This window comes from Macrotis lagotis, chromosome X (genome assembly GCF_037893015.1).
Source record: "Macrotis lagotis isolate mMagLag1 chromosome X, bilby.v1.9.chrom.fasta, whole genome shotgun sequence".
Taxonomy (NCBI): Eukaryota; Metazoa; Chordata; class Mammalia; order Peramelemorphia; family Peramelidae; genus Macrotis; species Macrotis lagotis.
Window position 1 is genome coordinate 630693326 of NC_133666.1, and position 26300 is coordinate 630719625.

Genomic DNA, 26300 nt, shown 5'->3' on the forward strand with positions numbered 1-26300 from the left:
TAGAGCACCAGCCCTGGAGTCAGGAGTACCTGAATTCAAATCCAACCTCAGATACCTAATAATTACCTAGCTGTGTGGCCTTGGGCAAGTCACTTAACCCCATTGCCTTACCAAAAAAACCTAAAAAAACCCCACAACAATATTTCAAACTACAAAAGCTTTAGAGACAAATATATTTGGGAAATAACTGGCCCAGTTACATTACCCACCCAACTTGTAGTTACTGATAGTTTTTATAGAAATAAACGCACTTGTTTTATAGAGCTTTATAGAAATAGAAATAAACTCACTTGTACTCATGTCTAGTTGAGTTTCTCCTGACTCAGTTTCCTTTCCTCAAAACTTCTTAGATTTTTCTTTGTAGTTGCATTGATACTATTCTCAGAACTGCAGGACACAGAGCAGAACTAGGGTTAGATACCTATTCAAGTTCTGGTTTTTGTCTACTTTGTCATATATCTCTGCCACCCCCCCCCCCATCCTCAGCATAATCCCAGGAAGGTTGCCTGATTTGGTGGGAAGGAGAGTTAGCTGTCTTCTTGAATAGTGCCATGGGCACTTTGGTGATGGGTTTGCCTACTGGTGAATTTGGCAATTTTAATATTTACTCATTTTCTATGTATTGATTTCTATGATCACATAAATATAATTTGTAATTTCTAGCTATTTTTCCCCTCTTTTTCTTGGTTGGATAAGTCTCTTCCTCTTTCTGAATCTCAATTCTCTATCTCATCTATAAAATGCAGAGAATGGATGAACTCTTCTCCATGGTGCCTTCCTACTTGAGATTCAAAAGCCCCTAGTAATGGAAAAGAGAAGTGATCCCGTCCCAATATGCTGCAGCTGCAGAACTGGAGTTCCCAGATTCTCCTTCTAAGCTTGGGATGGGGTTGATTTATCAGAGACTATATTGTATACAAGGAACAAGCCTGGCTCCAGATCTCTTAATCTATTGACTGGGGTTCTTCTGTCTTCTGAATTACATTTAACAAATTAAAGCCTCACATGATGTTGAGATGAAGGTCAGAGATGTAGACCCAGACTTGGAGTCAAAGACTTAGGTTCAAATTCTACCTCTGAAACTTATTTTGTGACCACGGGAGGAAGAGAGGGAAGAGAGGAAAAAAGAAAAAAGGAAGGAAGGAAGGAAGGAAGGAAGGAGGGAGGGAGGAAAAGAGGGAAGGGAGGAAGGAAGGGAGGGAAGAAAGGCAGGAAGGGAAGGAAGGAAAGGGGGAGAGAAGGAAGGAGGGAAAGTGGGAAGGAAGGAAAGGAAGGAAGCAAGGAAGGAGAGGAGAAGAGAGAAGAGGAGGAAAGAAAGAGAAGAAAGAAAACAAGCATTTATTAAGGACCTACTATGTGTTAGCATGATAAATGCTTTCCAAATATCTTAGTTGATTCTCATAATAACCCTGTGTGGTAGGTTCTGTTATCTCCATTTTTAAATTGAAGAAACTGAGGCATACAAAGGTTTTATTTTTTAATGACTTGAACCAGGATCACTATATATAATAAGTCTCTGAAACTAGATTTGAATTCAGAGCTTTCTGACTCCAGGCCTGGCACTCTATTCATTGTTCCATCTTGCTATCTCTGGGTAGATATCTATGTAACCCCAAGATGACATATACCCTTTGCCTTCTTAAGTTAGAAGTGGGAGAGACTGAACCAATTAGAGATTCATCATTTCACTGAAGAAACAAAATATTTACATGTATTAAAAAACACCTTGTGTGACCTTGGGAAAGTCTTTTTCTTTTCTGGGTCCCAGTTTCCCCATCTGAAAAACAATTCCCTAGACTAATGCAATATTTCCAAGATCCCTTCCACAGCAACTGTTTTGGAATTTATAGTCTTTGAGAGTTGTCTAGGACCCTGAGAAGTTAGGTAATCTGTACAGGTTCACTCAGTCCTTATACATTGGAAGTGGAACTCCAAAGCCCAGACTTCCTGACCCAGCCTATGCCAGGCTACCTTACCAATCCTAAAATAAGAGGGTTGAACCAGATATTCCTCAAGGCCCTTTCCAGTGCTGGATTCTATGATCCTGTAAACTAGCAGGACAAGGTAAGGACTGGTTGGGCCTGATTCCTTGGTGAATGCTGGTCATTGTTACTTGTTGTTGTAGCCATTGCTAACAAGGGATCTCAGCTTCAAGAAGGGGTGCATGACTCCCTGTGACCCTGGTCGTGTGGATCCCCCACCCATAATAACACAGGGTTATTATGAGAATCAACTAAGATATTTGGAAAGCATTTATCATGGTATCTAACACATAGTAGACCCTTAATAAATGCTTGTTTTCTTTCTTCTCTTTCTTTCCTCCTCTTCTCTCTTCTCCTCTCCTTCCTTGCTTCCTTCCTTTCCTTCCTTCCCACTTTCCCTCCTTCCCTCCTTCCTTCCCTTCCTTCTTCCCTCCCTTCCCTCTTTTCCTCCCTCCCTCCTGAGAGCCCTCAGTACCTGTCTCTCCATAGGATGCACTATCGGGTCCCTCACTGGCCAACAAACAACATAACTGGAGCATCTAGAACCTCCATACAGTTTTCCTTTCCATCAGCTTTGTCCCCTTCACAGGAACACTGTGGCAAGGTAACATTCTCCTCCCTTCTGAGATCTGGTCACTGCTGGTTGACAGATAGCATACTAGTAAGTAGAAAGGCTAAGTTGCTTCCTGACCCTTGAAAAGGAATTCAGACTCTCAGAACTTTCTTGGCCAGACAGCACTTGTGACATCACTGTGACCGTTCTCTCTCCAGCCCATCCCATAGTGAGCCCACATGCAGCCTAGCGGAAAACACAAGGGCTCCAACCCAGTTCCTTGATACCTTTCAACACTGCCAGAGCTCTCCAAAAATGACCCTCCGCCTTCCACCAGGTAACTATTGCTGAAGAATTTCCAACTTCCTACAGGTCACATCTAGAAAGAACCTTGGACTTGGAGCCAGAAGACCTCAGTTTGAATTCCACTCCCTGTGAATCCTTGGAGAACTCACTTGTCCTCTCTGAGCCTCAGTTTCCTAATCCATAAAATGGGAGGCCTCTAAGTCTTCTAGTTCTAGACCCTATGAATGAAATGGGAAGTCTTAGTCTCAGCAAATAAGAGATCTAAGATAAAGATTAACTCTTAAGATATGTATAGCTGAACTGTGAGTAAGTTTGTTCCAGTAAGCCAGGTGACCTGCCCTGGGAGGTATTGCCTGGCAGTGGGAGAAACAGGAGGCCTGGGATTCCAGTCCCAGCTCTGCCACTAATCCACTATATGATAATAGATAAGTCATTTTCAATGCACAAAGTCTTCCCTATTGGGTTTCCAAGTACAATTAGAATCCGAACAGCTGGGTAGGATGGGCGGAGGCAGAGGGAGGGATGATTCTGATAATATACTATATTCATATCCCTTGGATAGTGAGCCAGGCTCCCCTCATGCCTCAGGACTTTATCAAAGGTGAGGCTGACTCCAATTTTGGTTCTCAGCTCTTCACCCACTTGGGCAACAAAAGGAGATCCAAAAAGGTCTAAGGGAGAGTAAGACATGCAGGAGCTTTCCTCTTGACTTGCAGGGTCATTCTGGGACATCAGCAAAGTTAAGACCCTAGCCATTCCCTTACTGGCAAGATATAGTTCCCAAGAGAGAATATACAATCATTAGATCCAGTCCTCATTTTACAAGTGGGAAAACTGAGGCCCAGAGAAGGGGGAGACAGAGATCTTGAGTTCAAGTCCTCACTCTTCTGCTACATGTTTAACTTTGGGTAAGTTCATCATGGGCCTTGATTTTCTCTCCAGTTTTGCATGCATCGTCCTTTACTCACCCTTGAGATATCACAGGTCTGTTGGTCAATAGTAGGTATTATCCCTTTGGAGCATTCAGAACCCCTACCAGTGGACAGTGGAGGGACTGGAGTCCTATCATTTCTGAAGGCTCGCATACAGTGCAGCTGCTTAGGTTTGGAAACCCACTCCCTTTAGCACTCACAAGCCTGGATCACATAGGACATAAAATATCAATTTTTTATGAAAGGCCTGCAAGGTCCTGGGCTGGGCCCTGGAGAAGATAAAACATTTAACTAAGACCTAGTTTCCTGTCAAGTCACAGTGGACAGTCATAAGAGATAAGACTCCAACTTGCTCTTGTATAAGGTTCTCTGTCCCAAAGGGTCATTTACCTTGCTTCTGGGAAAGACATCATTCATATGTTGTTGTAAGATAAGCCACCAGATGGCACCCTTAGCTACCTGCTCCATCACCAAGCTGACCCTGCCAGAGTCCACTTTTATTACCCCAGTCCTAGGTTCTTTAAGGGATTGAAATGATGAAAAGAACTCACAAATCTCTCCCATCTTGGCCCCTCTCCCACTGAGATGTTAATCTCTTTCTCAAATTCCCATGCCTAAAATGCTCAACTCCATCTCAACCTCTCAAAATCCCAAGGTTCTGGTATTTCTTCAAGGCTTAACTCAGATCCCACCTCTACCTTCCTGAAGTGATGTCAGATCCCCTAGAGTTTCTTAAGACTCTTTCCCCTCCTTGATTCCATTTGTAATATATTTGTGGATTTCTCACTCAGGAGAATGGAAGTTTCTTGAGGATAGGAGCCTTGTCTTTTGTTTTTTCATTTTTATCTTAGGGCTCTCTCCCTCTCCCTCAATTCCCTTTGTATTAAACTTGTTTGTGGACTTCCTACCCAGGAGAATGGAATTTTCTTGAGGACAAGGTCCTTTTTTTAATCTTGGGCTCCCTCCTTCCCCAATTCCCTATGTATTATATCTGTTTGCAGGCTTCTCAACCAGGAGAATACCCTTTTCTTGAGGACAGGAGTCTATTTCTATTTTTTATCTTAGGACTCCTTCCTTCCTCAATTTCCTATGCATTATATTTATTTGTGGGCTTCCCAACCAGGAGAATGTTTACCTCTTGAAGACAGGGTCTTTTTTTCATTTTTATCTTACAGCAGGTCCTTAACTTAATATAGGTTGTTTGAATTGAAAGTCAGAGATGGTAGGGGCAGAGCTAAGATGGCAGAGCATAGGAAGGGACTCGTCTAGGCTGTCCCCCAACCATTCCAAATATCTTTAATAATGAGTAAAAAAATTCTAGAGTTGCAGGATCCACGAAAAGATTTAGAGAAACAATTGTCCAACCCAAGTCATGTTGAAAGATCGGCCAAAAGGATCTGCACCAAGTGAAAGAGGAGTACAGAGCAGCCTCAAAGCCAACTGGTCCTAGCAAGGTGACGGGGGTCCATGGCTGTGGTGGTTGTTTCCAGACCTCACGGTCTAGAGATTGCCAAGGACAACTTGGAAGGTTGCCAGGAAAAGTCTGCAGCACCAGGGTGTGAGAGGAGCATTGTCCAGGGCAAGCCCCAGCAATGCCAACCCAGACCCAGCAGACCAGGAGCAGAACTTGGGAGCCACTGAACCAGAGGCAGCTCTTGGAACATAGATGGTAAGGGGGTCAGAAGATTATAGGGGGTCTCTTTGCTATCACTGAGGCAGGACTCTTGCTTTATCCATTCTCTGATCTGGGTCACAGAAAGACCTGGATCACCATCCCAGGAAGAAGAGAAGCTGTAGCAAAACAGATTTCCACTGAAGGAACAAGGAGGGCCCATCCCACAGTTCCAGGCCAGAAAGGAGTGCTTATGGTCACCCACAGGAGAGTAGTCAAAAACCTCTTCTTAGAACATACCATCTTGGAAGGACTGAAAATTTGCAGGTTCCTGGAAGTAGCTCTAAAATCAGCTGAAACCCCCCCCCCTCAAAACTTGGGAGAGTGCATCCTCCAACCTGGAAGCAAAGCCCTACATAAATAGTTAAAATCAAGACATAGGCTGGAGAAATATCCAAACATAAAAAAAAATCTGACCATAGACAGATACTATGGTGATAAGATCAAAATACACACTCAGAAGAACATAAAGTCAAAGCTTCTACATTCAAAGCCTTCAAGAAAAATATGAATTGGTTTCAGGCCATGGAAGAAGCTCAAAAAGGATTCTGAAAATCAAGTAACAATGGTAAAGGAAAAGAAAAATGAAAGTGATATGGAGAAAATCATAAACTGAGTTAGCAGCTTAGTGAAGACACCATAAAATACTGAAGAAAATAGCATATTAAAAAACCAGACTAGGCCAAAGGGGAAAAAGAGGTCCAAAATGTCAATGAGGAGAAAATGCCTTAAAAAGTAGAATTGACCAAATGGAAAAGGAGATACAAAAGCTCACAGAAGAAAATATTTTTTTTAAAATATAGTATTGAGCCAATGGAAAATATTGGCTTTGTGAGAAATCAAGAGACAATAGAAAAAAAATCAAAAGAATAAAAAACTAGAAGAAAATGTTAAATATCTCAGTGGAAAAACAGCTGACCCGGAAAACAGATCCAGAAGAGAGAACATAAAAAATTATTGAAACTACCTGAAAGCCATGGTCCCAAAAAAGAGCCTAGACATTATTTCTGAAGAAATTATCCAAGAAAACTGCCCTGATATCTTAGAAGCAGAGGGGTAAAATAGAAATTGAAAGAATCCACTGATCATCTCCTAAAAGAGATTCCAAAATAAAAAACTGCCAGGAATATTATAATCAAATTTCAGAGCTCCCAGGTCAAGGAGAAAAATATTGCAAGCAGTCAGAAAAAAAACAATTCAATTATTGTGGAGTCACAGGATAACACAAGGGTAAGCAGCTTCTACATTAAGGGATTGTAGGTCTTAGAATATGAAATTCCAGAAGGCAAAAGAACTTGAATTACAACTAAGAATCAATTAGCTAGAGAAACTGAAAATACTCTTTCAGGAGAAAAGCTGAACATTTCAATAAAATAGGGGACTTTCAAACTTTCCTGATGAAAAGACCAGCACTGAATACAAAATTTGATCTTCAAATACCATACTCAAGTGAAGCATAAAAAGGTAAACAGGAAAGGCAAATCATAAGGGGACTTGATGTTGAACTGCTTTTATTTCTGTATATGAAGATGATACTGATAACTCATATGAACTTTCTCATTTATTGGGGCAGTTAGAAGAATCATATATGGACATGGTACAGGTGGAAGTTGGAATATGAAGGGACATTATACTAAAAAGATCGAAATTCTCCCTGGGAGAAAAGGAAAGGGAGAGGTAGAATTGGGTTGTTATTTTATATAAAAGAGACAAGAAAAAGTCTTTGCAGTGGAGTGGAAGGTGGGGAGGCAAGGAGGGGTGAGTGAGCTTTACTCTCATTGAAATTGGCTCAGAGAAGGAATAAAAAACAATCTCAATTGGGTATAGAAATCTATCTTACCCCTAGAGGAAAGGAAGAGGGGAAGGGGATGGGAGAAGGGAGTAGGAGAAGTAATAGAAGGGAGAGAAGACTGTGAGAGGGAGTAGTCAGGTGCAAAATATTTTAGAGGAGTGACAGGATAAAAGGAGATAGAGAATAGAATAAATGGGGGGGAATAGGATAGCAATAGCAACTGCGGGGGAAAAAATTGAAACAAAATTTCTCTGATGAAGACCTCATTTCTCGAATATAGAGAACTGAGTGAAATTTGTAAAAAAAAAAGTCATTTCCCAACTGATAAATGATCAAAAGATATGAACAGTTTTCAGATGAGGTTATTATCAATGCTATCCATGGCCATATTTTTAAAAATGTCCTAACTCACTATTGATTGGAGAAAAGCAAATCAGAACAATTCTGAGGTATTATCTTATACCTATTGGATTGGCTACTAGGACAGAAAGAGAAAAATGACAAATATTGGAAGGGATGTAGGAAAAGTGAGACATCAATGCACTTTGGAAGAGTTGTGAAGACTCAATTATCCTATAGCGTTTCATCCCATGGAATTACACACAAGGGCTGTAAAAGTAAGCCTACCCCTTGACCTAGGACTAGGCCTATATTCCAGAAGAGATGAAAAACAGGAAGAAAAAGGACCTATATGTATTAGAGCACCTCTTTTCTGGTGGCAAAGCACTAGAAATTGAGGGGATGCCCATCAATTGGGAAATGGCTGAACAAATTGTGGTTTGTGATTATGATAGAATGCTATTCTGCTACAGGAAATGATGAGCAGGATGTTCTCAGTAAAACCCACACGAACAGATGCAATGGGAAATATACTATATGCAAAGTAACAGCAATATTGTAGGATGAGCAACTATGAATGACTTACCTTTTCTCAGCAATGCTGTGACCCAAGAGAATTCTAAGGACTTATGATAAAGAAAACTATCCATCCTCGAAGATGGATTTTGATGAATTGATATGTTTGAATACAGATTGAAGTATACTTTTTAAACTTTATTTTTCATGAGGTTTCTCTTTTTCTGGGGGATGGGGCTAGGCTTTATTTATACAATGGGACTTTTATGGTAATGTTTTGCATGACTATACATTTTTAACCATATAGAGTGGGTTTGGAAGAAGGGAGAGAATTAGAAACTCAAAAGTTTTTTAAAATAACTGTCAAAACTTGTTTTTACATGTAACTGAGGAAAAATAAAGTATGTCCAAAAATATGGGGAAAAAGGGGGGGGTCTTGAATGTCTAACAAAGGACTTAAAATTTTATAAGTTCTATGAGGCTGGCCTACACCTAGGTCCTGTGTTCTCAAAATTATAGTCACATATAAAAGTTAAATAGGGACTTCCTAAAATCTTCTTAAATCTGATCCACTCAGACAGATCCTTGATATTCAAAGCTCCATAGAAACAGATATAGTAAGTTCCTGACCTGAAAGAGGCCTAAGTGGCAAGAAAATGAGTATGACAGGGACAGAGGAGGGAACCAAAGTTCTCAGGGACAATCTGAGTAGAGAGAATGGACCGAGGGAAATGGGCAGTAAGGAGGATATCTGAGCTAGGCTGGGAAGAATTTTGGCAGACAAGATGAAGAAGGAAACATGTATGAGCCACTAAATATAACCAACTGAAAAAGGACCAGAGAAGACAGACAACATTTCTTTTGGTTGGAACACAATGAAAGTAGAGGATGCCAAATGAAGTTGAAGAGGTAGATTGAAGCCAGATTGCAGATTAGCAATTTTTCTTTTTGACCACTTGATTAATGTACAGTAAGCTACATAGGAGCTGGCTGATAAGTCTCTGAATCTATAAACACAATAGGAAGCCATCAAAGTGGATTCCTCTGGGGTACAGGCTTCAATGGGAGGTCCAAGAAGTCTGCCATTTGCCTAGAGTCACTGAAACTTTTTTAAAAAGGAGCTACCTGATTTGAGACCTGTATAATAGGAAGACTTTTCCATGACAGTTGCATAATGATGAATTGAAAAGCAGAGATGGGAAACTAATTAAGAAGTTATTACAGTATTTCTAACACAAAAGTCCTAGTTGAGGGCCTAATCCAGGGGTGTGATGATGAGAAATCAACTAGAGTAGGGGAAGGATAAGTGTAAAGGGACAGAGGTAAGACAATCACAAAGAATCAATAGGAATAACTGATTTGTTGGGGTGAAAGGGAAACAGAAGAAAACTAGATATCAAAATTTGCCTTTAGGGGTCCCTTTCCATAAGGATCATCTATAATTGCAGCATCTGCTTTTTAAGGCCATTCTGGGATATCAATATGGTGACAGTCTTGGGTCAAGTGATCATTTTCTTTTCCCTTTGGTCATGGTTTCCTGTTTCCCCCAACTTTCACTACCACAGCATCTATGTTTTGGAATTCACCCAACCTGTGGAGCTAATGGATGGAGTCAAGACCAAGTGAGAGTTAGCGAAGGTCAAAGCTCATTAGGTATATCCTTGGAACAATCTTAGGTGAACCTGAAACTTGGGTTTCTCATCTAGAAAATCAGAACTGGTGGGTTATGGACATAGATTTAGTGACCTCTAAGGTTCTTCCAGCTCATTTGGACCTTTCAGAGACCTTTATTTGTACATCATCCAGAGTAGCTTCCATCACCAACTCATTACATCCCATAACAATTATACAAACCATGGTCCCTAATATAATAGGCCATGGTAGAAAGAAAAGGACAATGCATTTGATTCTATCATCCTTATAAATTATGGATTATGTTCCTGCTGCGGATCACCCCTCTTTGAGTTACCTCTCATCTTGAAGAAACTTTACAAGGAGCTAAAATCTGCCTCTGCACAACTTGCAGCCATTGTTTCTAGTTATGCTCTCAGATTCACAAATCTCATCATCCCTCTCCTATCCTAACCCTAACCTATTTCTTCAATCTTCATGTGATCTAAGTCTCCAACCCTTCCCTTTCCCCATTTTTGAAAAGAGAGTAGTACTATCCCCTCCTTTTGCCATCCAATGCACTCTTACATTGCATTGGTTATTGGGAAGCTATGTCACTTCTGAGTGGTCCACTAAAACCTCCAGATCTATTTTTGGGGGCCAGGGGAGGTATCAGATTGTTGGGTTATTTATTTCCAAATCACTCTATTTAAACCCTACATCTTTTACAAAAAACAATGTTACACCTCCTGGCCCACCCCTTCCCTATACTAGTGCAGTTTATTTTTTTTAACCCAAGAGTTGAAAGAACTTTTACACTTACCCCAAGTTAATCTCAACAGATATAGTCCAGAATTCTAACTTGTCTCAATCTATTTTGGAATTATTAGATACCACCCCACAGCTTTGTCACCTGTAGATTTTATGATCAACATGCCTATGGACTTTAATTAGAGTGAGATCTGTGGGATGGATTCTTCCTTATTAGGGGAAAATCCCCATCAGTTCATTATATCCTATGGTACCTAATGTAATAGAGCACTGTAGAAGGAAAAGGGCAAGGCAGCTAATTCTAGAAGTGGATTTGAGGATGAAAGTGGCCTTCAAAGTCCTAGCTAGTCCAATCTTTTCACTTTTTAGTAGTGGAAACTAATCCAGATAAGGTCTCTCCTCTCTGCCATTTACTAGTTGTGTGGCCTTAGACAAGTCATTTAACATCTCTAATTCTTTTTCCACATCTATATAAAGAGGGGAGAGGGATTGAACTAGATGACTGACCTCTGAGGTAATCTACAATCCTATAAAAAACAGATTTCCCTCCAGAATAGATGGCTTTTGAATAGCCCAATGGGGTGTTGAGTCTAGAGGAAACTTCAGCTCCTTTGTTTCTTCCGGTTACCCAGACCCCTTTTCTTTAGAGTAAGGCAGTTTAATCTCCCCCTTGAAACCACTCCTTACAATTAATGCTTCATGCTATCAATTATTAGCTAATTTCTTAAATCCAGAGCTCCTGACCCTTAACAATTGAAAGGGCTTTTATTGGAGTGGTAGAAGACTGCATTGATGGGGGAAGGTAGAGAAGCATTTTCAGCTTTGCTGCCCTTATGTGTTTCAATATAGTTGGAAAAGGACTTGTTTTAGAAATTGGGTTCAAATACCAGTTCTGCTACCAATTGCCCACATGCAGATTGCCCTTCCCTCTGGCCTTCAGTTTCCTCCTTTGTAAACTGAGGCAATAAGACCTGGGGCCCTTCCAACAAAAAACAATCCCCTATAATTGCACAAGTGATTGACAACACATCAACTGAGTAGGGGACACAGAGGCACAGCATCATCTTGGTACCTGCAGACTATCAAAGGGACATAAGATGTTCAAGAATCTGGGTGGCTACCTATGGAAGATTTATGGAAAGATTTCATCCAAACACGGGCCAGGATAAGACAGCATAGAGGGCATGACTTGTCCCCATGGAAGAAGCCCCCCATGTTGGTGAAACCATGGATCCATCAAAACACTTAAGTTGTGGGGAGTTGAGAAAGTCTCAGGCTAGATTGGCATGACAAAATTGGTCATTTTATATTGAAATTCAGGAGAATATTTGTCAAGAAACCATACACACATGCTATCAAGGAATTCAAGGTTGCTGCTCTCAAGACAAAAGCCCCAACCAGAAAGTAGAGACCACCATGGGAACTTGTCAAAGAAATGCTTTATTGATTGACAGCACTAATGAAAAGGGAGCCTAGCAATATCCAAGCTCCACCAACTATTTGGTTTCCTGAGCTACCTGGTTGGTGAAAGCTGCCCTTGAAACCTGATGAGATCCCTTCAAAATGACCAAAGTCCCTGCCAAGTCATGTGTCACCTGTTGATCCAACTCACCAGGACCCTCAAGCTACAAGCCTTTAAAGCTTTGCAAGGTGCCTACACTTTGCTGGCCTCTGGCTTTCACAAAAGGTACAGATGCACTTACTAGGGCCCAGTCCAGAGTGGCATGGTGGACAATGCCACACTTGAGACAGGAAGACCCAAACTCAAATACAGCTTCAGAAATAGCTATACATGCCCCTGCTTTAGTTTTCCCATCTATAAAATGGAAATGACAACCACACCTTCCTCACAGATGAGAATTCAAATCATTTGCAAAGCTTCAAGCCCTAGTTTCTAAAAATTTCATCAACACCTTATTAGGAATCTGTTGGACTCCATTTCCTTATAAAATGGGAATTGTAAGTGAAGAGCTGAAAGCCCTCTCATCCAGCCCCACCATCTTACAAGTTGACCACCACCAGTGTCAAAAGCATGGAGAGGTGACCCACTGTCCTACTTAGAATTAAGCAGGAAAGGGAAGCATCCTGCTACATGAAAAAGGAGCAGGGACTTTGCAGTCTGAGAGCCTGACTTTGAATCTCACCTCTGCCCCTTACCACCCTGTGTCCCTCTGGGGGAAGCTACTTTCCCTCTCTAGTCCCCAGTTATTTATCTGTAAAAGGATGGAGTGGTCACCAAAGGTCCTTCTGACTAAATCTAAGATCCTATGCAAAAACTGTAACCTGTACAAAGCCTTCCCAATGGGGGAATCCCACTAGACACCACCTTTCTGAAATGGCCCCTTAGTCCATTCTGTGCTTTGTCTTTGGTGGATTCTAGGAAGGAATCAAATCCCTGAGCTATTCAACAAGGTCATTTTAAGGTGGACAAAGGGCCAATGGGGGAGTGACTGTTGGAATTGGGTACCCATCTGTGGTTTTCCAAGTTATCTAGTCCCTGACTTGGCTGTGGCACTGATTCAGTAAGGTTGGCCTGATTTATTAGGGGGCTGTACAGATAGGAGGAAAAGTCAGAGGAGCTGAGTGAAGCCCAAGCATAACAGACTCCTTCCCAGTGTCAGCTACCTACCGAAGGAATACCCATCATGCTGGTGAAACTGGACACAGAGAGAGGGAATCATTCCTGTTTGTTGGAATGCTGTCTCTCCCTCCTCTTCCCTGAATATACCCTGAGAAAACTGAAAGGAGAGGTATGGAAGTTTAAAACTTTGTCAAAAGTGTCAAAAACTTTGTTACAAGAGGCCCAGAACCATGTCTCCACCCCATCCTTGCTGGATGCAGGCAGACAAGATACTTGACATTCAAGGCTGAAAAACTTTGGTAGAAAATAAATTAATAATTTAACATGCTGTAACCCACAGGTTCCCCAGAGGGTGAGTGGGAAAGGGTAGAAGTGTCTGGCTCCATCCACCCCAAGCCCAGGTTCTCAAGCTCAAGGAAGTTACTCAGACCAAATGGACGGCTAAGCACCCAAAGATATAATGGACAACATGTATACAGATAAGAATAGTCTCTCTTCATTCACTGCCAGAGAAGCGCCTCTCTCAGACGGACACGTGGGCCTGGACAGAGACATCAGCGCCACTCTGTGGGCTTGGAGATGTTCATTGCACAGCCTCCCAGGCTGGAAAAACAAAGTTTTCAAGAATGAGCAGCTCCAGGCCAGCTGGCCGGAGGCTATTGGTAGAAGCTTTCAATCTCCTCTTGGTACATTTTGGCCACTACTGGCCTCTTCAGTTTCGTGGTGGGACCTGTGAGGGTGGGAAAAAATCAGACCATGACTTTCCCCCCTCCAAGATGAGGGAGAAGTTGCTGCTGGGAAAAGAGGGGTCAAGGTCAATAGTGGAGGGCAAGCCAGACTTGGGGACCAGAAGGGATGCCTCAGCTCAAGGTCTTATAACCTCCTGGCCAGAGAACAGGGCTCTGAGTCAGGAGACCCCCAAAGCCAAACTCGGTTTTGGCACTCTCTGGGGATGTGAGCGGAGTGAGGCAATGTCACTTCATTTTCTCCAAGCCCCAGTTTTACAATCTACAAAATGGGGACATAATAAGCCTCTCCCTGCTTTCCCTGGGGTGTTGTGGAGAAGGTGTTTGTTGATTCTTGAGGTGACTTTAAAGAAAGACTTAGTGACAATGACTACAGAAATAAGAGGAACATAGAGGAGACTTAGGGATTTGGTGAATGGTCCCCTTTCCTAAGGCAAAAGTAGGAGATGGTGGGTGGAAAGGCAGATCAACTGGATTAGCTGTGGAAAAGGAATCTTTCATTCACTTATTATATAGTGGAAAGGTGCCCCTTCACTTAACTCCAATTCACTTGCAAGGCATCACCTCCCTGATTTCATGGTATTCTTCGACAACAACCAGCAGAAAGGGAAATGAATGACTCTAGGGTGGGCATTTTTAACCTGAAGTCTGGGAACTTTTAAAAAATAATCTTTAATTTTTAATATTTTAAAATATTCTACACAATGTATATAATTTATATAATTGGATCTTTGTAATTCTATGCATTTTATCTCATACATATGCAAATGGAATTCTCAAAGGCATCTGGACCACAAAAATGATGAACTCTACAGACAGAGGAGACCTGGGTTTAAATCCTGCCTCTGACGTCATTATCTCCCTTCACTTCCTCAGGCTTCCAAGCTATAAAATATGGACTCTTAAGATCCCTTGTAAATTTAGAGCCCTGAATCCATGCATTTTGTGTTGGTAGGAGTGAATGTCTTTTCCTATTTCCCTACATTCTTAATACTCCAACCAAAGTCACACTGGGATCACAGGCCCTAAGGCAGATACCAACCAAGCTACAGGGAAAGGAGAATGAAAGAAGGTAATGTCCAGCTCAGGGTCTGTTCAGACTACTTGGGCATAATGAAGGGAAAATTTTCAGAATCTGAATCATTCCCAGAAACCCAACTCCCTCTTCCCTTGCCCCTGCCCTGCCCACCCATTTCCAGCATGCAGCCTCTGCTTACCTAGTTCTCCACCAATAATGGAGAAGTCCTTTCCTAATATCATCCATTTCTGGATCTTCTGGGCATTGGAGGTGGCCTCCCTGTTGACTGCATCAATGCCTTTCTGAATGGCTTCATAAATGAGAGGGTCTTTGCCATTTACAATATCTGAAACTCTTTTCGAATTGCTCCCTAAATTCCGACAAAAATCCATGGCTTCGGGTGAAAGGGCATCTTCGGGTTCCCCAGTGTCTAAATTGACCTGGCACTGAAGAAGGAGACACCAATGGCAACCTCCCCCATGCTCCCAAAGTTACCCTCAAATAAGTAAAGAAGTCAGTTTTGGGGGCCAGAGATTGGGGAATTTCCCTCTTAGTTTCTAAAGCCCCAGCCCAAAAGCCTTGTTTATCCCCTACACCCAGAGACAAGGTTACCTTAAGGGTTAAAAGCATGCTGAGGAATTTGGCCTTGTCACCCACTAACATGGCAAAACTGATAATTGGAATCTTCTCCTTGACCAAGTCTTCAATGGGGACAGGAGGTACATTCTCTCCCCCAGCAGTGATGATGAGCTCTAGAACAAAGCAATGGGTCAATGGGTTTTCTTCTAAGGTCAATAAGCCCAGGATAAAATGAAAAGGCAACAAAGAAAATCTGCTACAGAGAAATGAATCTGGATGAAAGTCAAGAACCATGATGTTCACCATTAACAGCAGCTAAAATTTATATAGAACTCTGCTAAGCTCTATACAAATATTCTCTTACTGATTCTTACATTCCTGGAAGGTAGGTGCTATTATTTGCCATTATTAGCCCTATTATTTAGATGAAGAAATTGAGGGAAACAGAGATTAAATAAGGGTTACACAGCCATGGAGATCAGGAGCAGCTCAGTGGGCCCAGAGTCCGGAATACCTGAATTTAAATATGACCTCAAAGTCATTTATTAGTTATGGGACCCTGGGTTAATCCCCTAATTTCTGTCTCAATTTTCCCACCTTTAAAATGGGGGCAATCATATCACCTACTTCCCAGGTTTTTATAGGGATCAAATGAACTATCTGTTAAGTGCTTAGCAGAGAGACTGCATAGTAGGAGCATAAATTTACTTCCTCTCTTTCTTCCTTTTTCCTTCTTTTCTCCCTTTCATTCTTCCTTCCTCTTGTTCTCTAAGGGAAGCTAGGTGGCACAGTGGATAGAGCACCATCCCTGGAGTCAGGAGGACAGGAGTTTGAATCTGACCTCAGACATTTGATTCTCACTAGTTGTATGACCTTGGGAAAATCACTTAACCCTGATTCCCTCACATCCAGGGCCATCTCCAGTCATCCTGATTTGTATCTAGCCATTGGATCCAGATGGCTCCAGAGAAGAAAGTGAGGCTGGTGAATTAGCACAGCCCCCTCCCATTCTAATCCAATTCATGTGTTTGTCATGACATCACTTCCCTGATGTTATGGTTTTTCTTTGACAATGAAGGACAGGGGCAGCTAGGTGGCACAGGTAATAGAGCACCTGCCCTGGAGTCAGGAGATAAGAGTTCAAATCCAGTCTCAAACACTAATTACCTAGCTGTGTGACCTTGGGCAAGTCACTTAACCCCACTGCCTTGTCAAAAAAAAACCAAAAAAAGAAAATGAAGGATGGGGGCAACTAGGTGGCACAGTGAATAGAGCACTAGCCCTGGAGTCAGGAGGACCTCAGTACAGCTGTGTAACCTTCAGCAAGTCACTTAACCCCATTGCCATAAATTTTTTTTAAAAAATTTTAAAAAAAGAAAGTGAAGGACAAGCATTTCCTCTGTTCTCTCTCTTTCCTCCTTTCCCCTCTCTATCTTCCCTTTCTTCCCTTGGAGTACCTTTGATTCTGCCTGTAATATAAAGGAAGCCATCCTCGTCCAACTTCCCAAGGTCTCCTGAGTGGAGCCATCCCGATTCATCAATTGCCTCCCTAGTCTTGTCTTCCATGTCCAGGTAGCCCATGAAGACATGGCGACCCCAGAAGCAGACCTCTCCAACTCCGTCACCGTCCTTCTGGTATATCAGATTCTTACAACCAGGTATTACCTTTCCACAACTGGAAGGAAAGAGAAGAACATTTAAAATAAATCCCCTTCAGTTAAATTACTAACCCAAGCCTGTAGAAAGCAAGGCAGGTGAGGCTCTGAGTTTGAATCTGATCCAACCCGTGACCTTAGGCAAGTTGACCTCTTCTATACAATGGGAACAAAAATATTTGTGCTTTCTCAAAAAATGTCAATACAGTAAATAAGTAGAGTCATTAAATAGAAAAGCTTAAGAAAACTAAGTTATTCTTCCCAGCTGCTCTAATTGCAATGGTATTAAGATTACAAAGAGCTTTCTATAATAATCTGTTGAAGTAGGTAATGCATAGATTAATACCCACTTTACAGTAGGGAAAACTGAGGCTCCAAGGTTACAGAACTTGCAGAGAAAGAATCCATGCTCAGATTCAGATACAGGGCTTGCCTGGTCCCAAGTTCAGGGTTCTTTCTTCCCAGTGCCTATTATGAGCCTTCTCAGGAAGGGAGAGCCCTCTCATCTCAGACCCTTTGCTCTCTCCCCTCCTCCAGGTTATCCAGGCAGTTCTGCTCAAGGCACTGAGGGGGCAGGTACAGAAGTGAAAAGTCAGCAGTGTGACAGCCAAAGAAAGACAGAGAAGTTCTGTGAGTCAGAGAAGGAATACTCAAGGAAGGGGAATTGCTTGTTAGAGGCAAGAGAAGGTGAAAAAGGATGCTCTACTAGATGACATGAAAAATAGGTGAAACTCAAAAAAAGAGTTGGCCCAGAAGGTCTCCCCATAGTAAAATGAGATTCAAAATCTAAGAAGATGTAATTGGATGGAAAGAAACATCAAGTCCTACCCTTGGGTCCATATAACCAAGCATCTAAGTACAGGATGAGGAAGCTTCAACCAGAAAACATTTCCTGGAGGAAAAACTCTTGAAATTTGGGTGACCTTATTGACACCAGAGTCAAAAGACTAATGACCTTTACAAATGAAAATAGATCAAAAGTGAACAGAAATAGATCAATTTCTACACATACAAGAATATTACGGAGGAAAATCACTTTGGAAAATGTTAAAACTCTGAGCAACCCAATGATAAAATAAGAACTCAAAAGAATGAAAATGTACAAGTTCTTGCCTCCTGACAAGAGGTGATTTTAAAATGAAGAAAGAGAAAGAGATGTGCATTTTTGGATATGATTGATATAGGAATTTGTTTTGCTGGATCATACTGTAATGTATAGATATATTTTTTAAAATCTGCTTAATTGGGGCAGCTAGGTGGTGCAATGGATAGAGCATCAGCCCTGGAGTCAGGAGAACCTGAATTCAAATCCAATCTCATACACTTAATAATTACCTAACTGTGTGACCTTGGGCAAATTATTTAACCCCATTGCCTTGCAAAAACTTTAAAAAAATATGCTTAATTGAGAGAAGGTAGGAATAGGTTATTTTTTTATTGTGATTTGAAAAATAAAAATAATAAACTATGAAAATAAATAGGAAAAAAGTCACAATATTTTTTTTCAAAAGAACTAAAGGGATCTTAGGTTAAAATATGAGAGGGCTCCATTATCCTTTTCCCAGGTCAGACCCCTCCTGAAAACCCAGGTCCAATTCTGGTTGATGCATTTTAAGGAATCTTTATCTCTCTAGAGAGATGAAGGCCTGGGGAAATATTGAAAGGACTGGAAAAAGAGATGAGATTCGGTACAACTAGAAATAAGGAGAATTTAAGAGATACACAGATTTAGGGAAGAAAAAACTTCTATTATTGCCTTAAAGAGTATATTGCCCCTGCCTCTAGAGGTCTTTAAGTAGAGGCTGAATGTCTTTGTAAAGTGGGCTACAAGAGGGATTCCTGCTCAGGTTTGGGTTGGACTAGATGCCAGTTATGATGCAACAAGATAGTTCCACAATGCGAAGAGCACTAAGTCTGAAGACCAGAGTTCAAAACTAGCTCACACACTCACAAGCCAGGTGACCCTGGGCAAGTCACTTAGTCATCCTTACACTCAGTTTCCTCATCAATGAAATGCATTTAAGGTCACTAGATTGCCCGGAGGGTCAAATGAGAAAACACAAAGTGCTGTGCAAGAATTAGTGCTGTATGCATCCCAGTTGTTCTTCTGTTTCTCTCTGTACCTTCCTTATCCCTAGTCCCAACACGACTTGACTGGGAGCTGTTAAACAATGAGACCCAGGAGTCTTCTTCCTCTCCTGGGACCAACCTTAGCATTCAATGGTGGTTGTAATTGATGACAAACAGAAGGAAAGCAGAAGAGACTGCAGAGCGAGAAGAGGAATATGAATTTATTTTAAGTTTGTTTTCAAAGAAAGGCACTGCCTAGGTCCTAGTCCCAGCTCTGCCATAAAATACATATGATCTTGGACCTCCCACCTCCTGGGTCTCAGTTTCTCTTTAAAAAAAGTGAGAAGAGAAAAAGATTAAATACCTCTAAGATCCTCCTTGCTCCAATACCTTCTGTGTTCTAAGATACCCTTGGTTCTGCCATTCTGTGTTCCAAAGACCTTCCCCAACCCTGATATTCTGGACTCTGAGGCTGCTCCCAACCCTGACATCCTATGTTCCAGGACCCTTCCAGTTCTTCCATCCTCTGTTCCAAGGACCCTTCAATAATAGTAACAAACTACTGAGACTTCTTTACACTCAGGTTTGCTTTATCTACGCTTTCTCCTGCAAAGTGCTCCAGTTACACCATGAAGCTGGGAAAAGAAGGGCAGAAAGCCTGAAGGAGAACAACAAGAGAATATGGCCCCCACCATCCACACTTCCTGTGGTGTCTTACTACCATCTGCCTGTACTTTTTCCTTCTCAATCTACATCACACAGATTTGAAAGCCTAACGCAGAAACACATCGGGGTGAGGAGGGTCTTCTGTGCCCAAGGGTAATGGGCCATGTGCTAAAGAGTCTAAGGAGGCTGCTGGCCGGCACAGCAGACAAAGCCCTGGCCCTGGAGTCAGGAGGACCCAAGTGCAATTCTGATTTTAGACACTCACTGGCTGGGTGACTCTGGGCAAGTCACTTACCCCCCATTGCCTCCCTGCAAAAAATCAATAAAAACAAAGAAACTGAGGGATAGCTAGGTGGTTCAGTGGATAGAGCACTTGCCCCAGAGTCAGGAAAACCTGAGTTCAAATCCGGCCTCAGACACTTAATAATTAGCTAGCTGTGTGGCCTTGGGCAAGTCACTTAACCTCATTGCCTTGCAAAATAACTTGAAAAAAAACAAAGAGGCTGAGATTGACAAGCCAAGGGCTCCTCTTCCCTCTGACTCTACTCTTGCTAACACTAGCAACACTAACACTCCCCCTTCTCCCATCCCTCACCCTGGAGGGTATTTCCTGGATTGTTCCTTCACCTGGGCTCTCAGGGGACCCCACCCGAATACCTCATCAACCTGAAGCAGTCTCGGTGGGTGATGGTGTGGGGTCCTGTGCTCTCACTCATCCCATACAGCTCACATACAGGAATGTCCAAGCTCAGGAAAAATTCCAGGGTGTCCTTGGTGATGGGGGCAGCCCCGCTGAAGAACTGGGAACAACGGTCGAAGCCCAGGGCATCTCGCACTTTGGAATACATCAACCACTTTGCCAGATGGTAGCTCAGAGAAAGATCAGTGTCCCTTAAAAAGAAATCCAAAGCAGGGCCACATCAGGGGAAGCCCAGACTACCCAACCCCTGCTTCCACCCTCTGCCCCCACAGCGAGGCACTCTCCCCAGAATCAGTTGGGAGCCAAGCCCAATTTTCCCCATTTTATGTTTAACAGAACTGGGACTTAGAGAGTTTGAGTGACTTTCCTACAGAGAGAATCATTAAATATCTGGATCTGAAGTCAGGAAACATTCCTAAACATTAGAACTACTGGTGACCTGGTGAGCAAGCATTGATAAAATGCTAACTTTGGTTCATTCTATGACGAGCACCAGAAATATGGAGAAAGGCGCTCACAGTCTAAGGGTTGGGGGAAAGGGCTGCCTTGGAAGGGAGGTCCCTGGATGAAGGGCTCTAAGGGGAAGCTGAAAGGTCTTCAAGGGGACTCCTGCTCAGGGAAAGCTGGGAATTAAGAAACCTCTTGGAATTTCTTCTGACTCCCCACTAATGAGCCAGACACCGGCACAAGCACCCTGACTCTGCTCTGCCTCACCCGTTCATCCGCTTCAGGTTCTGCTGAAGACCAATGCCTTTGGCCCAGGCAACCACTTTCTTCCTGAAGGAGGAGGCACTGGCACCGGCTTCCTTCATCTTTTCCTGCATCTTCTCCCAGACTCGAGGCACTCCCAGGAAGGCTGTGGGCCTCACCTCCCTTAATGTTCCAGGCAACGTGCCCTGAGCCAGACAAGAGAAGAGGAGGAGAATTGAGTATCTCTGATCCGAAGATGCTATGAGGTCCAAGTCTCAGGTTCAAGTGTCCTAGTGGTTGGAGAAATAGCACAAGATTTGCTCCCAACTTCATATCTTAACTTTGACCCTTACTGGCTGAGTCTCCTTGAACAAGTCCCAGGTTCTCTGCTTGCCTAATCAATAAGTAGATATCTTGGCCCTCAAGGGGTTTACATTCTAATGGGGAGGCATGCATAGAAGTATATCCTGAATACTGGTCCTCAGTTTCCCCAGCTATAAACTGAATGGATTGAGCTAGGTGATCACTAGACCCCTTCCACCTCAAAAACCTATGATTCAGACCCTTAACTTGCACAGAACAAAAATAAAACAATAAAAAAAACCTCAAGGAAAATCCTCCTTCCCAGATTATCTGTCTCTAGAAACTTGTAAGATGCTGAACCATTCTTTCACCACAACTCCTCCCTGAGGAGTCCAGACCCTTGAATTTGTCCAGACTGAAGCAGACCCAGATCAGCCACCAGCTGGTAACATATCCTATCAAGTTACAGTTCTTAGGGCTCCTGAGGGGGTCAGTAACTTGCCCAAGGTCTCTACCAAGGACTACCAACATGTTTCCTAGCTAGGTCTGCAGCTATGAGGGAAGCTGGCCTTTGAAGCCCCAGGAGAAGGACTCAGCAAGGAAGCCACTGTGATCAGTGAAGACTAGTGGGAAGCCCTCCAGGCTGAGGAAAGAGATTCAAGTTCTGGTCCCACCTCTGGCAAGGAGTCACCCTACAACTACAAGATGACCTTGAGAAATGCCTCTTCTCCTCTGATCTCTATTTCTCCTGCATAATTCCTAGCATTTATTTAGTGCTTAAAGGTTTGCAATGTTCTGTCTCCTGATCCTCACAATGCCCTGGGCCTCAAGAGAATGGAAGGCAGGTCAACAACTTCTCAGTAATTTACAGTCTTAGAGAGATGCCCAAGGCCCCATTAGGTCAAGGATTGGTCCAGAATCCCAGAGCCCGTAGACAGATGTCAGAGGCAAGATGGGCAACCCTGGCTTCCCTGAGGCTAGATTCTCTATCTATTGAGACCCAGTCACCTATCAGGAGCCTCAATGACAACAAGGCCTTCCAGGGATGTAATCAAATGTAATTCCTGGGTCCCAAAGGCAAGCACTGAGCTTCTTCAATGGTTCAAGGAGCTCATCCATGGAGGGGTATCCCACTCCCTCCAGACCCTATCACTGGGTCCCACCCAGCCAAGGCCACAGCCTGCTCCACAATAATCACTCAACAAGTATTTATTAATCATTTCCTAAAGGCTGGGGAGTCTAGATGGAGGTACAGTCGAACAGATAAGAGGGTTCCTTATGGGACTTTAACTAGGAGGGGAATCTTGATGACACAAGAGCATTCTCAAGAGAGGACCTGGGGAAAAGAGCCTCCCCACCTCCCATGAGTAGAGTTCCTCCACTTTCTAGCAGAGGCTAAGCTCCACTCCATGGGTGGAAGAGGGGAGATGTGCAATAATTCTTAACACAATAATTAACATTTGCTGAATTAAACTGTCTCATCAAACAATATGCTCCAATTTTCATTATTTTCTTATAAAATCTGCTCCCTATCCTTCCCCCCTTTGACCCAATCTCCAGATTTTTATATGCACTGGTAAGCCACCCCTGGGTTTATATTCTACCAGTGAGGAGGCTACATACAGTGACTAAGCTACTCTCCCAAGGTCACTCAGCTAAATAAGGGCAGAGTAAGGACCAGCACCCAAGTCTGGGGCTCTAACTATTCAGACATGTCTGTGCCTGACTCTTTGTAGTCCCATTTGGTGTTTTCTTGACAGTGATACTGGAGTGGTTTGCCATTTCCATATCATTTTACAGATGAAGAACTGAGGCAAATAGGCTTAAGAGACTAGCCCAGGAACACCCAGTTAGGTAAGTATATTGAGGCCAGATTTGAACTCTATTCTATTCTCCTCCAAATGATCCCATAAACATCACCATCCCCCCAGGGATCCTCCTTTCACTCCCTCCCTACCCTCCCAGCACTTTGGTTAAAAGGACTCTGGGTCCCCGCCACATCCTGGATCCCCTATCAGTATGAAGCTCTGTGGAAGGTCAGAACCAAGGAACAAGGTCTGAGCGTTCCCCCAGTCTTTAGCTCAAAGCAGAGTTAAGAGAAATGCTTACTGATTTAACATAAGGCCGCTGGATGAATGGAAGGTTCCAGTCGGCCAAGGAACCAACCGGTCAGTGGCCAGGTGGGCACCACATCCCTCCTAAGTACGAAAGTCAAATTAGGGTTGGCAAGTGAGGAAGAAGAAAAACACAGCAGCAGGAAAGATGCTGGGTTTGAAGTCAGACAGTTAGAGCTAGACAGAGCCAGATTAGAGATCATCAAGTCTAACTCCTTCATTTTACAGAAAAGGAAACTGAGGCCCAGAAAATTGAAACGGTTTGCCCAAAGTCCCACAAGATCTAAGTATTAGGGTCAGGCAATTGACTTTAAATCTGGTGCTCATGCATTCAGCTCAATCCACAAGAATGTATTTGGCTAACAATTATGGGGCAGGGTGACCGCAGGCCTGGAGTCAGGAAGATTCCTCTTCTTGAGTTCAAATCTGGCTTCAGACACTTACTCACTGAGTGACCCTGGGCAAGTCTCCTCACCCTGTTTGCCTCAGTTTTCTCATCTGTAAAAGGGACTGGAGAAGAAAATGGCAAACCACTCTGGTATCTTTGCCAAAAAAACCCCAAATGGGGTCACAAAGAGTCATAAGTGACTGAAATGGAAGAAAAAATAAGAAGAATAACAGGAGAGGTAATGTGGTGTAACAAAAAGAAAATCAGTCTCAAGAGTGAGGAAGTTCTTGGTTCTAATCTCATCTCATCTAACAAATACTAGTAACTTAACCTTTTGGTGTCTTTCAGACAACTAATTTGCAGAGTAGGTTTTGAAGAGTGTCTTCACTGAAATTTCCCTATATAGATCAAAGGTCAAAATTTAAAAAAAAACTTCAAAATGAACCACATTTATAAAATGCTTTAAAGTTTACATACAATTTTACATATGTAATTCTTGTTTTAAATTGCTCTCATATTGCTGAGTGAGATGAGCAGAACCAGCAAAACACTGTACACCCTAGGAGCAACATGGGGGCAATGATCAACCTTGATGAACTCGCTCATTCCATCAGTGCAACAATCAGGGACAATTATGGGCTGTCTGCGATGGAGAATACCATCTGTATCCAGAGAAAGAACTTCGGAGTTTGAACAAAGACCAAGGTCTATTACCTTAAATTTAGGGGGAAAAAAACCTGATATTTTATTGTCTGATCTTGCTATCTCTTATACTTTGTTTCTTCCTTAAGGATATGATGTCTCTCTCATCAGACTCAATTTGGATCAACATATGCCATGGAAACAATATAATGACTGACAAACTGCCTTCTGTGGGGTGTGGGGGGAGGGAAGTAAGATTAGGGGAAAAATGTAAAACTCAAAATAAATAAAATCTTTAATAAAAAATAATAAAATAAATGACTCATAGAGTTGATAGACACTATTACTATGTCTTTAAAAGTCAAGTGAAATGTAAACACAACTTAAATTGGCAGTTGAAAAATGTCTTACTATGAGATACTTCTTTGTATAGAATAATGGAGAGAAAATATTTTTAACTTTCGATTCACTATATAAGTTATGGAGAGAGACTATTAAAAGTGACTGCAGAGATGGGGAGGATAAATGTCTAAGTGCATATAAGACACTGACTTTTTTAATGTATTGATTTTCCTGATTTTTTCTCTTCTTCCTTTTTTTAAAAATTTATTTATTTTGAATTTTACAATTTTCCCCTAATCTCGCTTCCCTTCCCGCTACCACCACAGAAGGCAATTTGTCAGTCTTTACACTGTCTCTTCTTCCTTTTTTAGGTGTTTTTTTTTTGCAAGGCAATAGGGTTAAGTGACTTGCCCAAGTCGGTGCCCTATCCACTGTGCCACCTAGCCTCCCCTCTTCTTCCTTTTAAAAGAAAAAATTCTTTCTTAAAAAGGATGAAAGCGATCTGAGCAAAATAAGGAGAGATGAGAAAGAAGTCTATCATAGAAATTCAGGCAATGCAAAAGCAAAAGATATCAATTAAGATCTACTAATCTTTTAAAAAAAGACACGACAAATTTTGACAAATGTTTTACCTGCAATTGGAAAAATAAACTATTTAAAAAAAACATATAAATGCAAAAAATAGGGATGATAGCTTAAGAGAAGCTCAAGATATTATTCCTGTCATGGCTGATAAGAGGCTAAAGAAGACAGAAAGGAAAAATAAGAAGATTTTTTTTTCCCAATGAAGTTGTTTTCGCCTTTATCGTTTAATGAGAACTTCTTAAAACAGATTTTACTTGGTATATATTGAGAAAATGTAATGTGGGGGTGGGGCAGTGAGGTGGCACAATGGATAGAGAACCATCTCTGGAGTCAGGAGTACCTGAGTTCAAATCCAGCCTCAGACACTTAATAATTACCTAGCTGTTTGGCCTTAGGCAAGCTACTTAAAACCATTTGCCTTGCAAAAAAGAAAATTTTTTAAAAATCCACAAAAAAAAGAAAACCTAATGAGGACTGAATTTTTACAAGGGAAGAGAAATAAAATAGTGTTAATAGGGAGTTTATAAAATTTATTAATAAAAGGTATGGAAGTCAGTGATTTTAATATGTATTGAAACATAAGAAATTAAATCATTCACTCTATAAAGGGAAAAAAAATCACCATTGGGAAAAATAGGTTTTCTCCAGTTCATTAAAAATTAATATTTAGTGAACTGGGATAGGGGCTCAAACTAATTAATGAAAAATTACAATTTTATCAGTGAAAAAGAAAATACCAAAATAAAT

The 26300-nt window shown here is 41.9% G+C and overlaps 2 protein-coding genes across 5 annotated transcripts in view; both read right to left on the minus strand.

Annotated features, from left to right (window-relative positions):
• The window catches only part of LOC141500547 (long-chain-fatty-acid--CoA ligase ACSBG2-like), an 88851-nt gene extending 85895 nt beyond the window's left edge, over window positions 1–2956 (minus strand). For 2 of the 4 annotated variants that reach the window (XM_074203777.1, XM_074203775.1), the window contains exons 1-2: window positions 2458–2952; window positions 291–387 (exon numbers count right to left, since the gene is read on the minus strand). In XM_074203777.1, coding sequence (XP_074059878.1) covers window positions 291–300 — 10 coding nt within the window. In that variant the 5' untranslated portion in view covers window positions 301–387; window positions 2458–2952. Of the gene's footprint in view, window positions 1–290; window positions 388–2457 lie in introns of all 4 variants that reach the window. The other 2 variants (XR_012471957.1, XM_074203776.1) reach the window with 2 other exon arrangements.
• A 9697-nt stretch (window positions 2957–12653) lies between these two features.
• The window catches only part of ACSBG2 (acyl-CoA synthetase bubblegum family member 2), a 30330-nt gene continuing 16683 nt past the window's right edge, over window positions 12654–26300 (minus strand). The window contains 6 exon segments of the mRNA XM_074203774.1: window positions 12654–13785; window positions 15019–15265; window positions 15432–15571; window positions 16856–17073; window positions 20447–20680; window positions 21204–21385. Of these exon segments, the coding sequence (XP_074059875.1) occupies window positions 13712–13785; window positions 15019–15265; window positions 15432–15571; window positions 16856–17073; window positions 20447–20680; window positions 21204–21385 (1095 nt within the window). The 3' untranslated portion in view covers window positions 12654–13711.